The 15000-nt window shown below is 46.2% G+C and overlaps 1 protein-coding gene across 2 annotated transcripts in view; it reads left to right on the top strand.

Annotated features, from left to right (window-relative positions):
- The window catches only part of LOC142583077 (uncharacterized), a 31972-nt gene extending 26981 nt beyond the window's left edge, over positions 1-4991 (top strand). The window contains exons 13-15 of one of the 2 annotated variants that reach the window (XM_075693366.1): positions 1171-1353; positions 4043-4196; positions 4750-4991. In XM_075693366.1, the coding sequence (XP_075549481.1) occupies positions 1171-1353; positions 4043-4196; positions 4750-4886 (474 nt within the window). In that variant the 3' untranslated portion in view covers positions 4887-4991. The remainder of the gene's footprint in view (positions 1-1170; positions 1354-4042; positions 4197-4749) is intronic. The other variant, XM_075693367.1, reaches the window with a different exon arrangement.
- Positions 4992-15000: the final 10009 nt, after the last annotated feature.

Below are 15000 nucleotides of genomic sequence, written 5' to 3'. Positions count from 1 at the left end.
GGCAATTTAACCTTAGGCAGTACAGGTGCTTGACAGAAGGTTGCTATTTCTTTTCTAAGTGCCGGCTACGTACAACTCAGTATTAGTAGTAATCAGTGCATCCACCAGTCATAGTGACTATAGAGTACTAGCCATGTGCGACCATGCCAAGGCATTGTTAAGGCAACATCAAAGTGTACTTTTGCACAAAAATCAATAAAAGGCTGTTTAACGCTTAGGAAATGCTCAATTTGACAATTTGACTGCTCCATAGAAGCCCGTGAGCTTTTTCCTACACAGTGGTCATTGAAATCATTGTCGGCATATCTCCTCATAAGCGGTAAAGGTAATGTTGTGGTTCCTGCATATCTTTAATGCGGCACCGGTGTATTTATTCCACGTCTATATACTCGTTATGCTTTGCTGTGCCCTTTCTGTACTCTCAGTTAGAATGTCTCATGAGGTTGCCACGTTAAGGGAGAATCGTATGAAGCACATTTCATTCCCGGCTGCCAGAGCGCCGCGTAATGGGTACGCCGGTCGGTGCTGCGCGATAAATATGCGCCGAAAATGCATTGCTCGTGCTTACCTCTCAAAACTTCACAATTGCCACTCAAGAGTGTACATTTGTGTTCAAGAGTACACTCTGGAGTATACAAGAGTGGACACTCAAGAGTGTGCATTCACCACTGAAAAATGTACATTTGTGTCGTTGACGCTGAAAGCCGCAACCGGGAAGATGTGCTTTATCTGTGGCGCAAAAGCGTAGGTTAAGATCTACTGGTACACTTCACTTATGAAATGACAAATAGGGAACTTTTAACGAATGATAGTGATTGATATGGCTTAATGACATTCTAGTAAAAACTACTCCATATTTGCTTAGCTTAAAAAATACAGGGAAACTGCACAGGACATATGGCGGCTCCTCCTTGAAATTCGAGCATCAGCTCTCCGAGACGTCACAGATTGTGCCAAAGTTAGCTTTCTTGTGAATAGACGTAAGCAACAAATTGGGGGGGGGGGGAGGCACAAAATTGTGATCTACATATGTTTTAAATAAAAAAAAAGACATGTAGCACAAAGAAGTGTGAACCCTTCCTACTTCATTGACTACTCATGCCAATTATTGCTTCTTGCGGAGTCTATTATTCTACGCTTTGTTAACGAGAACGTCCTTGTCATCAACAGGTATACTTTTATCGAAGAAATAATGAAATAACGGCTTTCTTCAAGATTCTGGGACCCTTGTCTGAACTTCAGCAGAAGCGTGTCGTTACTGTCGATGAATCAGTCCAAAATATTGCGCAGCGGGTCCAAAACGGAAGCTTTATTTTTACTCTTGTGCTTGCAGACGAAAACGACAAAACACAGGTAAGTGTAACAGCCAATCTTCCAAAAATGTAGCGTTTCGTTAACTCAGTGTTTGTTTCGGACTGCTGTTAGATTGACTGTTCTCGATTTAGAGACAGAGGCAAGTCCTGCAGGGGTCACTGCGTGCTTACCCTCAGATTTATCTGTTCGTAAAGGCAACTTTTAAAACACACACAGAGACACGAGAGGAACGAAAAGGACAACACAAACGCCGACTATCCTTACTACTTACTACAAGTATGACAAATCAGTTCTGTAGTACTGATATGGCCCGCAGGGTTTTCTTTCCAGCTTCATGCTACAATTGGGTAGGTGACAATATTTCCCTTTCAAGTTTACTACGGGTGTTCTCCGATTCAGGCCTGCATTGAAGACAGTCTACTTTCACTGCTAAGAAGACAGCTTTGAGCCCAAGTATTGGGATGAATTCAAAAGGCGTTTCTGCGACTTGGCGCCATCTCGCGTCGACAAGAAAAAACGCTAAGAAAAGCAAATGTGAGGGCTGTATTTGAACTTTGCGTATGCGCACCAACGAAAAACACAACGTAGCTCATACTATAGGCGCATAAGAAAACGCTATTACGTTGCCTTGCGCGCAGGTAACCTTCTTGAATTTCTGAGCAGTCTTCTCAGCAGCCATCTTGTTTGGACAGCGAAGTAGCCTGCGTCGTTTTTCTTTTACTTCGACGTTGTCTTCGCGTCGCGAAGCTGTCTCTTTTGCCAGTTTCGAGAGAATTGCAACGAGGCTTAAGACAGGCGCTGTCGGCTTAGCTCTCTGTTCAGCAGTCTATACGGCGAGTCTATACGGCAGTCTATAGGAGCCTATACGGCACACAGCCTCTGTGTCATCCTTCGCATTGCTCATGTGACTGCTTATTCTACACCACGTTTTTGTAATCATGGATCGTTACCGATATAGCTCAAATTTCTGCCATTCTCAGGTTTCACGACGTTGTTCAGCTGCCTCATTTCCCCAGAGGCGTGCGAGAATGAAAACTGTGTTTTTGTTTTTGTTTAATTATCTCAAAATACTTGGGTTATGAAATATATAAGTGCAGTCGCACCACTTCTCTACTTAAGCGTTCGTGATGTACCACAACAAACCTTACTCAACACCAGCGCCCGGAGTTAGAAAAACGCAATTAAGTTTCACGCAGGTAAGGTCACGCATGTATGCCTGCTGCATGACCAAGCGCTTGCAGAAAAAGCTTCTAAATGGCAGCCTTTTCGGAAGACGAGGGTGTTCGCTTTGGAGTTCCGCGAGGACACCGTGCAGTCAGAGCGTTACTAAAATTCGCCTGTCGTGGGTGGAAATCTGCCGTGGGTGGAAAAAAAATTGTTTTTGTCTTCTTACACACTGTCGTATTTCTAGATCGAGATAGGATAGAATAGGATAGGATCGGGAAAATAAACGCTGGCCTTCACCTTAAGAGTCTTACCAGCGTACCATTGGCTTATGAGGACCAATGGTAATGTCACATTGCACCAACCGTGCAATGTGACACCGTTGCTTACATCTGGGCCCACCCACCGTGGTATTTCAGTGGCTATCGCGTTGCTCTGCTAAGCACGCGGTCGCGGGTTCGATCCTGGCTGCGCTGGTCGCATTCAGATGGAGACTGTGCACGAGAACATTCGTGTTCTTCGATTAGTAAAAGGCGATTAGAGGGTCGGTGGCAAAGAAGTAAGGAGACCGCAAACAACGGAGGCGTACAAAAACAAAGTCCCCTACAGTGGTTCACAAAGTTTGAGGTTGGGAATTCGTTGTGCGTTATTTAAAAAAAGGTTAGGTAGAACATTAGGCCCGTTTCAATGGGGACGCTGATAGCATTTATTCATTACTCCATAGTTTATCTACATTGAATAAGTTAAAGCAAGATCCATTCAAACCCGATTTTACGAAGTTACCAATCTAACGAAGAAATTTCCATTCCCCGGCAAGTACCCATAAGATTCACTGTTGTCATCAACCCGAAATAATGAAGCTAACTTGCATTAAAACCGATTTAACGAAGCTTTTGCAGAAATAAGTGAGTAAATAAAGCTGTGATTTCTTTCTAATTTTGACGCAGGTGGGTTTTTCTTCGAGTGTGCGCTCTAACGCTATCGCGTTAAAACGTTTAGGCACCCAAGTCACGGCCCTAGCTTTATTTTGACGAGGCTGCACGCCATGCTCACGCACGGAACAATGGACTCAGCAGTCGCTAGCGCTTTTATGTAGCATATTGCGCTAGATGTGGCGGTATTTGGCCCCCTTCGCGGACTTTTTACACGCACATGCGTGGGTTAGCGGCAAATACAGTGCCGCGGCACATTTTGGACGTCACTGCGTTACAATCTTAGGTTTCGTAGGAGCGAAACATCTCTTACTCGATTTACCGAAGTTCATGATTTAACAAAATAAATCGAGCCTGGTCATCGCTTCATTAAATGGAGTTTCAACTGTATTCTTACTTCAACGTTCGACAGAGCTTATAAAAAATCAGTTGTGTGCCTCTGCAGCAGAGTTTAAACCATCGTCAGTGTTCCTGAGTTATTCAAAACGATAATCCCGAATGTACAAGATCACTGCATGCGAAAAGCAGATGATTTTCAGGCGCACACGTTGCCTTTCTGTCGTTAAAATTTGAGTGACGTGACCGCCTTCGACAATTTGCAAACTCTAAGAACATTAGTTGGTTTCCTTTAGCTACGCACCTACCAGGCACTGAAGGACTCTTTCCTGGAGGCAGAATGGCCAAAGAGGAAAAGTACGCTTTATTACCAACCACAGAAGGCCTTGGATGATATTGTTCGAAGAAAGGAAAGTTCTCCAGCTAGTCAAGACGCTGGTTATAGCCCTGGTACGTTTTCTATTTGCATTTATTAACATGTTGCAGCTGGATACGATGATCATTTTCTATGGTTTAGGGCACGTAAGGGACACATAAGAAGGGGGAGGGGAAGGGTTCATTCACATGTGTATCTCACGAACGCTGTATATTTAAGCAGCGCCAATACGTTGATTTGACGAATTTCACCCGTGTTGGAGCCTTCAAGATATTCTTTAGAACCAGTTGCAGTGGACTTAGCCATTTTTTTCCAGTATGCTACTGACCTGAAGTTGAGTCACCTCTTGCCTTGTAACAATAGCTCACTTAAGCCAGCCTGAATGCCCATTACTGATGGGGAGATTGAGGGGGCAGTATGTTATTTACTCTATACTTGTACGCTAAATTATACACTGTCCCTGCAATCTCCCCTGCAGTAACTGAACATTCCAGCTGGCTTAGGTGAGCAAATGGTACAAGGCAAGATCTAATTGCATTGCATGCTCCATCGTTGCACTGCGCTATCCCTTTGAGTGCATAGGAGACTTCGGAGTGAATTTTGACCTTAACGCTTTTTAACACACAGGCGTGTTCGCCGCAATTGCGGTGACTTTCACACTGGTCGGTATTGCTTGCGGAGTCCTTGCCATGCGGTTCTACCTGACCAGAAAGAAGCCCGATGGTCTCATGCAAAACGAAGAGCGTCCCATCGAGCTGCAGTGACCTCTAGGACGACGCATCCATTACGAAATCTCAGCATGTATCAACAGGGTGATCACGCGCCCATCGCCTAACAGAAAAATAAACGCTGGCCTTCACCTTGGGTTATAGCAGCGTAGCGTTGGCTTCTCTGCCGTGCATTGTGGCACCGTTGCTTAGACCTGGGACCGCCCACCGTGACGTCACAGTGGCTATGGCATCGCTCTGTTGCGAATGCGGTTGCGGGTTCGATCCCATCGGTGGTGGTCGCTTTCAAATGGGGTAAGCGTAAGGAAACGCCCATGCACTTACGTTTAGATGCACGTTAGAGAACCTGAGTGGGTCAAAATTAATCTGGAATCCCCCACTACGGCATGCCATATAATCAAATTGTGGTTATGGCACTTAAAACCCCATTTCCTTCTCCTTCTTCTTCTTTCTTTTTGCATCTGAGCTCAGGCATTAACTTTCAGAGGGAAGCTTGCTAAATCTTAGCTCGAAGGTGCATGCTGACTTCTAGTTCTGTGGTATAAACGGCGTCTTTCAGCAACGGCGGTCTCTGATAATTAAATATAGTGTATTCGAGATACAACCATAACCTTCTTTCTGTCAGAAACATTGTGCCCAACAGCAACTTAGGGAAATGCGGGCTCGATATGTGCCGTGAAATAAATTCCAGCTCCAGTTTTCAGTTCTCCTACTGCATTCTCCCGCAGTGCAGAAGCACACCTCCATTTTAGCTCGAATCGTCTATATTAAGTAATAGTAATAATAATTAAAAAACAATTGTTTGTGAAACACATGGTATAATTGCGTTACCATCATCATCATAAATTTGCATAAATTTCCCTAAGTTGACTGCAACTATGATGGAGTACCAGACAGCGGCTGATCATGCAAGAAAAGAGTCCTGCGGTGTCAGTCAGGGCAAGGGTAATGCCCTTTATTCAAGTGTGCTTTTTTTTTTCTCCGTTAGCATGGAACGTAAAACTCTACTCCGTTCCATACATAGCAGTCAACGCTGTGGAGGCTAGAGAGACTTATTGCAGTGGCTTCGTTCGCACTTGGATATAGTTCCATGCTTTTTGACTGCGATTGTGCGCAACTGTTCTTTATATAGGCTCAGTATTGAATGAAACAAGTTTTAATTCTTACAAACAAACGGACTGTGGTATGCAACTTCTTATGCGTTGAATTAAATTGTTTTCATTTGTATTGTTCTTTTGTAGTTTTTATGACTCGCCTCGAGTAGTCTCACGCTCATGCTCGCGCGAGCGAATGCGGTTGGCGCACAGCGAAGCGTGGACGGAACGCGCGGAGTGATACCTTCGCTTGACCGAACTTCTTGCGGAGCTTCCACAGCGTTGACTGCTATTTATGGAACGGAGTGTAGAGACGCGTTTGCTTCAAAACGACGACGCCGTAAAGATTAAGAGCCGCTTGCGTTGTGCGATGACTGCTTGCTTGCTCCTTTTCTAAAAAATTCCAGCCTTCTTTTTTTTTTTTTTTGCCGATTACTAGACATTGCACATAATTTGATTGTTGAACATTCTTTCAACAGCGAGCTGCAGTGACTTTTTCTGTTCCTACCGCCGTACTCTATTCTCTGTCATTGTTTCATTTAGTTTTCATGATCAGCCACCTTATTTATTTTCTCTTTCCTCTCCTTCTTCCTATCTTCAATTTCCTTTCCCTCTTTCCTAAATAGTAGACAGGCGTTGTGCCTCTTCCGGAGGCAGCCTGATCCGTGCTTTACTTTTGTCTGTTTCAATTTTCTATATGTTTTAATAATAATAATAATAATAATAATAATAATAATAATAATAATAATAATAATAATAATAATAATAATAATAAATTAGGTATCATGGATAGTGAAACTGCCACGAGCAGCCTTTTCTCCACTTTCCCGCCGCGATACTATATTTTGTTTGATGAAATATAACGTACCACACCATACCTCACCCTTACTGTTCCTTAAACCATGGCGCTTAACCACTGCGGGTATCGGGCTGTAAGCCGAGCAGTTCGAGGGCGCAATGGCGAAGAAAACTTAGAATAGAAATTAAGTCATGGTATGACGTAGAAATATTGAACCATATTAATTTTAAAGCGACTGATATTATCGAGCGGAACATATGATGTACAAAAAGACTGCAGGCTTTGATGTGTTTGAACGATTTACTGTGCGTCCTTCAGGGCTAGCGGTTTATGCAGTTCTTCTTGATCAGTACTCACGTGCATTTGTACAATGAGCGCCGTCCCTGTCGCATGATTAGCGATGATGATAATGAAGATGATGACGATGATGATCCCTTCAATAATGGCACGAACCCAGTGTGGGATTTGCAGAGGTGCTATCAGTCACATCGCATTTTCTGCTTGCTGTACAGGAACCCGACATGATACATAGAAACCAATAAACGGGCATGCAAGTCCGTGCTCTCCTTGGCAATTTGCGGTTTAGCATGAACTTTCAGGATTTCTTCATAGCGGGTATTATAGCTTATAACGGGCGCAAAAGCAGGTGTCTCTTGGCTACTTGATCAAAAAGCGACATCGAGTGCACGCAAAACATATGACAGACAAATTCAAGCGATAAAAAGCTTTTCATATGGGTGCGTTCGTTATTTTCGGACTGCTTCACGTGGCTTGCGGCTCAAGAAAAGCTTCGAACCAAACAAAGGAAGCCAGAGCAGCAGCGTCATCAGCCTTCACCTCGCGCTCAGCTCGCGTTCCGGGTGCAGCCTGACGGGGCGGCGGCGACATGCCGACGTGAAAGGCGTCGGGCGACAGCGCCGCCGGTAAGCAACATACGAACTCCCGAGAAAATTCCGCGAAGCACGACGCCACCATCACCGCCGAGATGTTGAGTCCGGCCATCGTGGACAGCGTCCAGCTGCTGGGCAGCATGTGGAACGCAGACTTGGCCGCAGGCTTGGCCACGGGAGCCCTGCAGTGCGCCTACCTTCTGCAGCTGTTCCACGGCATGGGCATGCCGCCACGCAAGATCCTCGCGGTCACGCTGCTTTGCTGCCTGATCCGACTGTACGCCGTGCCATCACTGATGCTTCTCCTCTGCTGGGTAGCCTGAGAGCGTAACCACGGCGTGGCAGGGGTAGCTCCGGCAGCGAGAGACGAACCAACGCCGGCGTTGACGCCTCCGGTACAGCAGCCGCTCGTTTAGGGCCGACCAGGAGGTCAAAATGAATTCTACCTACGTGCTCAAGGAGTCGGCTGTCGAAACCGGCGCTTCCAGCGGTGGCGACAACACGCGCAATCCGATATTCAACTCAGTCAAGAAGCTTCGCGAGTTTTGGACCCGTTGGCAGAACAAAGAAAACAAGATGCTCACGGGGAACCTCAATGACCACGGCTCCCTGTCAGACGATCCGGGCTCGTTCCCTGGGGCTGCGGTTCAGGAACCGGCGCGGTCCAGGCTTCCCTGGAGAAGCGAGGGAGGCAGCAGCCGCTCGACCTTGGACAGGAGACCGCTGCCTCGCTGCCGGCGCCTTCGTGAGCTGGCTCGCAAGGTTAGCTCTCGGTTCTCCAAGTCCGCCAACGACGACGACGAACGCGTCGACGTCGTTGCCGCAGCAGCAACCACCAGGTTCCTTGACCCCGACTTTGCCAGCAGCGAAGAGAATTCGGCGAGAGACGCTTTCCTGCGCGACGGGCCCTCGGAGTTCTCCTGCCACGCCTTCAGTTCTGTGCTGAGCCATCACTCCGTGACCGAGTCGACGATCGAGGCGTACGCAGACGTCTCGTTGGAGATGGCGCACCGGCTACATAGTCGCCGCACGTCGCGCTCGCAGCACTGCAACACCGTCTTGCCCAGCAACCTGTTCCGCAGGTCTTCGTTAGAGATGTCTCGGTCATCTTACAGACTACTCAGGACTACCTCCACAGATGATAACGAAGAGCCATGACTTCTAGCTAGTTCAGCGCGTGCGCGTGAAATTGATGCAGGGGCGCAGTTTTTTAGAAGCCGGCAGCAAGAATTAGCCATAAGCAAATTTTAATTAAAGTAACGAATGTCATCATTCCTGCGTGTCTTATTTTAAAAAGGCCTTTGGAAGTGATCATGCAGTCACGATTTTGCGTTTAGAGCTGTAGCCGTGCTGGTACTTTCCCTCAGCATGAGAAATTTAGGTAAGGAGAAATCGCTGAGCAATGCAGTAATCAACATCTGTCGGTGCCCGCTTTGCAAAGAGCAGTCGATTGCTCTTGAGAGTTGACACTTGGGCGAGTGTTACAGATTCGTATTGGAGAAAACGGCAGAAAATTAAGAAACCATACGCAGAAGAAGAGAGATGCTCTCTCGCAAATGAAACTTTTCCTTTAGTGAGTCAGCAACAGAGCTGTCTTTTCTTGTTATTGCGTCCTTTGAAAATTTTTTTTTTTTTTCACCAAAAGACGCGCGGTGATCAGTTTTCACGCGATCATCATGCATCCAGTCTAAACTTGTTGAACGAGGCTAACATATTGTTCTCTGTTTAACGAACATAGTATTATTTAGGTTGAATCTAAAGCATACGCAAAACGTCTATAACTACCGCCGTTTAGGCCATAGAAATTTGCTGGGCAAAAAAAACACACCTGTACATCATTTAGTGATAACTATAGGGGTGCCTTGCCTACAACGCTACAACATTTACAGCGCTGCATCTATTTGCAACCCACAATCAAAGAGCACCTCCACAAGAACACTGAAAAAGTATCTCCACTTGGTTTTCGCACATATCCTTTAGAATATAGGTGTATGCTTGTCGTCGTCGTCATGCCGCATTCGTCTTAATAGCGTTTTCACGCTGACGTCGTGACACCGTCATCGTCACACAACCATCACACTGTCGCTGTCGCACGGTCGTCGTGTTCATGCTATCATCATTTTCTTGCCGTCGTCGTCGCACCATCGCCATTATTCCATCGTCGTCGCTTTGACGTTGTCGTTGCACACGCACACACTCGCATCGCACACAACTGCGCTTATCAGCAGTTTTACACCATGAAGCTATCGCGCGACATGGACTATCATCTTCCGGTGGTTTCTGTTTCTATTTTGGTGCGCGAAGCAGTTGTGAACTAGAAAACTGGATATTTCTGAAACATCACGGTTTCTCGTAACATCACGCTGCTTGTAACAAGGCGGTTCGTTGTAACACCAAAGCTTCCTGCAACGTCACGGCTGCTTGTAACATAACGCTCAGGCTGAAAGCCCCCGAAACGAAACTAATGCTTAGGACGGATTAGCCCACTCGCAAGGGCACTAAGGGGCAATAGTGCGCCGTAGCCATGAAGTGAAGAAAAAACTCTTGAGCACTGCTTATGGAAACACTTGCTCAGTTGTTTTCTGGAGTTGCTAGATTATGCGAAAGATTACATTGCAACGTAGCTAGCTCCTTATTGCCGTCTTGGACTCTGCGGCACAGCGTGAGAGTCGGCACATTTCAAGGGCTCCTCCTGCTCAAAAATGATTTATTATCACAGCAGCTGGCCTTCATCACTACCTTGCTGATGTGGAGTCCTTGTTGACAAAGCACCTCCTCAAACCAACTATTTTGCGTTGCGCACGATTGTTTCCTTGTTCGCTGCAGAATTCCCTGTCTGCTGTTCTCACTTCGAACCCCTGCAAGCGGGCGAATTTAACCTAAGCTTTGTTTTCGTTACGGAGGCTTCGATCGTGATGTTACAAGGAGTCGTGACGTTGCGAGCAGCCTCTGAAACACCTGAACAGAGCACCCGTCTTGGAGTCTACGTGCCGCACAAGATGTCGCCGAAATTTCTATGTCACTATGTTGCGCATAACTCCAGGTATCGCGCAGTACAGAACACCTGGAGCTTCTAGTTGTGGTGTACCGTTTAATACGTTCCTTTCTTTTCTGATGGGAATACAGAGATTGGGAAAAATGCTTATAGTTGACTGTAACATAGAACATGACTTTTCATCAGAAATGCATTCTCTCGAATGGCTGTTCATCTAATGATGTTTTTGATTTATGGGACTCTAGACGGGGCTGGTACCCCATCTTGGTGATGTGCTTATATGTGCCAACCCTTTGGCGATAGCTACTCTAATTAAGAACTGCTCGGAAGGGTGTGAGCACCGTCTTTTGTGGTGGCCCTTGAGTGTGTGCTTCAGTGCCTGGCACTATGAATATTACTAGTATGCGCACTCGCGATGGCATCATTGCGCCTATCATCGTGAGGGTGAATAGTATGTCAGGTGAGGCTTCTTGTTCGTGTCCCTTTTACGCATTGTAATAAATACTATGAAAGAAAAGCTAGCGCAGAGATTGGCACGTCCGGTTCATTAGCTTTACGTTGTCGCTAGGGCTTGAGTTCCATCTGCAGTGGTAGTGGCGGGGGAAGCTTTTTATAGCCGAATAAACTTATTTGGCTACTTCGCCCGTTTTGGGGGTGGTCGGACGTTCACCATCTATGCAATGACGCCGATGCAAATTGTAGGTGCGCTCTCGCACAGCATGCAGAGTTGCAGGACGCGGTCGTCACCGAATGACCAATTTTATAGCGTACGGGCTGTCGCGCGAAACTTGGGGGCATCTGAAGGTTTACTTGCTGTGGTGGGAGCGCTCCGAAAGGACAGCTCTCCTCTTATCCATCTGGCTTCACCACCTTTGGCGGCTCCGGGAGACTTCAGTGATGGGAAAGGATGATGGAGCCCTCCACGCCAGCGCTCGCGCCTCTGGGTACAACGCACATAGCACGAATCGGCTTAGATGTATAGCCACGTACACTGTCGCTACAAATGTTCCGGCCAATGGATCTGTTCTCTACGGGATTACGCAACGAAACAACGAATGCTACCTAAATATTCTCACTAACCAACAGACGCCTTCAAGTGCATCATTCCTGTATCAAAGCAAATAGCTTTTAGAAGATTTAGGCCATTCGCTTACATTGGCAATCACCGTTGATGGTTTGTGCACAGTTTTTGCTTACTTGCCATGCAGGGAGCGTATTCGTAATGCCGAGGTTAAGTAGCTGCCTTAACGACGAGGACAGCGTAAAAGAAAGGACTGACTGATGGAGCAAACCCAGTTTTGACCTCTTAAGGGCTGTCGTAGTAAAAAAGGAGGACTGAGGCCGTATTGTGCAATAAATAGTTGCCTCCCATACCGTTCATCACAGCGCCTGGTCGATGCTGGCGATTACGAAGACTTGGTTTCATGCCAGTCGGTGACGAAAGGCAGAAAGAATGGAAAATGAAAAGAATCCTTAAAAAAAAAAAGAGCGCCTCTGGACACGTTTGTAAATGTTCGTCTATGTCAGCTTTCCTAAGCAGGGACGGGATAATTTGATGGTTATTTTCGGATACCTTAACTTTTTTTTTTTTAGACAGTGGTCTGAGCGGCACTCCGCCCACGTTTTAACACGTGATAAAAGTGGGGTTAAACCAAGGATGACAATAACAAATTTATAGAATCGGGCAAAATCAATCCTTGTATTAACCGGTTCATGTCACTTAGCAACATGACTTGGAAGATGTCGCCATTGGACGGATGCACTGATAATATAATAAGCACAAATAGATTAAACAACCAAAAACATCTGCTTGCGCAATTGTGCAGCTCGAGCATATAAAAGCAAAGTTGGAGCAGAGTGTGCAGGGGGATGTGTAGTAATGTGTGTTGAAGTTGGTTGTAAAGCACTCAAACAAACCAAGCTTTCCGCAACTTCTTCTTTATTTGTAAAGATCACATAACATCATGCTCCGATGCTCACATAGTTAATCAGAAAATACTTTAAGCAATTTTCGCATATGTTGTGAGGCGTACTAACATAATAATCACTACTAAAACATAATACAATTCTGTGCCGTTAATAACGACGAATGCGCGTTTCCGGCTTCAAGTACAATAGGAGCACATTTTAGCAGCGACTGCAAGTCTGCTACAGCATTGAAATATTAATGAGGGAAAATCAGACATACCTCCGTTCGTAGCAATTCCTACAAAAGAAACCCATACGGGTTCCTCGAAAGAAAAGCCTCACAGTTCAAGAAAAATTCGTCGTTGTCCGGGACTCGAACCTCGGACCACCGCTCTACTATCTGAGCTAACCAGGCGGCTAGTAGACGACAGGGCGAAGTGGAATTTGTCGACAGTGTGTGTTGTTGACAAATTCGACTTCGCCCTGCCATCTGCTGGCCGCCTGGTTAGCTCAGATAATAGAGCGGCTGCCCCGGAAAGGCGGTGGTCCCGGGTTCGAGTCCCGGACAAGGACGGATTTTTCTTGAACTGTGAGGCTTTTCTTTCGAGGAAACCGTATGGGTTTTCTTTGTAGCAATTGCGGCGAACGGGTGGAAGCCTGATTTTCCCTCATTAATTACTTCTCTTCGCCTCGCGGGTTTCCGCAGAACTTATTACGTCAAGCATTGAAATATACTTCGTCGTATGGACCTGTTCGATTGTCTCTTCGTAAGTCTGATGCAGAATAAAATATTTCCTTTACACCACCTAATCTGTGGCGACACGCGTAGTTACTGTGTGTCGGAACTGCTCCGCGAAATCAGAACCACGACTGCCCCCTCGTTAAATGCGCGCCGTCTGATTTCACTGGCAAGAAAGCTCACTAACCTGGATGTACACATAAGTAAGTGGCCGCCATCAAAGCCGTGCACGTGAACGCAGTGTGTACTAGCTCGGAATAGTATTGCACAAAGGGGTCACTATTCGGACGCACATGGGCAACAATCAACATCAGTTGTCAACTGGGCACCGACAATCACAGGAGGGAAAAACGAGTTCGGTATTGAGACGACGTCAACAGGGCGCACATGTTGGATGAGAAAACTGTGAACAGGCGACTGACGAGGCATATGAGATACAACAACGTTCAGATGTATACAGTGCGCCAAGACCTTTAAGACACGTGAGAGCGTTTGCGTGCGGGCACTGGGTATCCTTAATGCAATATTTCGATATAAAGCATACTACTGCGCTCAAAGGCTACGTTCTATTGGAAGAACTGCGCTAGAAGCTCTTTTCTGTCTGAGTGGGCTAATACAAAAAGGCAGTGAAAACATAAAGCACTTGGCGGTTGTTCTTGTTCATGCCTATGCCTGAGAAGCACTGCGCAGCAGAAACCATAGCGTCAAATTAAAACCACAAGAGGCGTCCAGCTAGATGCTCTCCGCTTAGGCACAAATAGCGTTGACGTTCGTGACGTTTACGAAGGCCGCTGTCACGCTGCCATACGAGTCAGCTGAAGTAACACTGAGAGTTTAGACTATAGTACGCCGAGTTGTAGTGGAACATTGACCAAAGTATGTCAGCAGAACCAGCTCTAGTGCCGTTGAAACACTGGGACGTAGTACCATCAGAAACACTGAATAAGTTTAAACTGAGAAAGTATGCTTTCAGAGCTTTGTCTCCATTAATTTTGCAGTAAGGCGTTTATTACTGAAAGAGAAAGTGAAGGCCAATTTTTTTTTCTTTTTCCGGCGAAACCACAGCGCCTAGCTGTACGTCAGTTTGACCTCAAAAAGCGTTGTTTCGTATTTGGGACGTCGCCGCAGAATAAAAGTTCTCGTAACTTGCTAAGTCCAGTCTTTCTCTCTTTCGGAATACAATGCATTCCTTGTTTACCGATAAACAAATTTACTTGGCCCCAGCAAGCACTGTGAAAAATCATGGCGTCATGGCGGGTTGGTGTGAGAACTTCAAGGCGGTGTCGCCCCTCGCGTTTCGTTTTTGCGCCTTCTACAGCCTTAGCAAGCCTCCTCCCGAGGAAAGGGTGGATCTTTTATCATTGCAGAAGGGTAAAGTTACTAGCACAGCTGAACTCATTTCTCTCTTTAATGTCCCATTTAACAGCTGAAGTACTATCAGCGTCAAATGAAACGTGAACAGTGGAGCGTCTGGCCCGAGAATTAGTCAAGGTATAGTGCGTGCCGTCCAGTCATCACTACTGACAGGCGCGCACATCCGGTTAGGCCGCACTAAGCGATCCCCCTCTAGCGAGATAATTTCGCTTCACTTCTGGTTCTTATATTTGAAAGGGAGCAAAGAAAAACGAAAACAGAAGCTAGAATATTGCAGTTTATGGCGAGTATTGTCGCACACTTAACCGAAACCATAAGTGCTATCGGCGTCAAGTGAAACGCCAACAGCGG

This window comes from Dermacentor variabilis, chromosome 5 (assembly GCF_050947875.1).
Source record: "Dermacentor variabilis isolate Ectoservices chromosome 5, ASM5094787v1, whole genome shotgun sequence".
In the NCBI taxonomy this organism is placed as follows: Eukaryota; Metazoa; Arthropoda; class Arachnida; order Ixodida; family Ixodidae; genus Dermacentor; species Dermacentor variabilis.
Note: the sequence above shows the minus strand (reverse complement) of the source record. Positions and strands in the feature narration are given on the sequence as shown.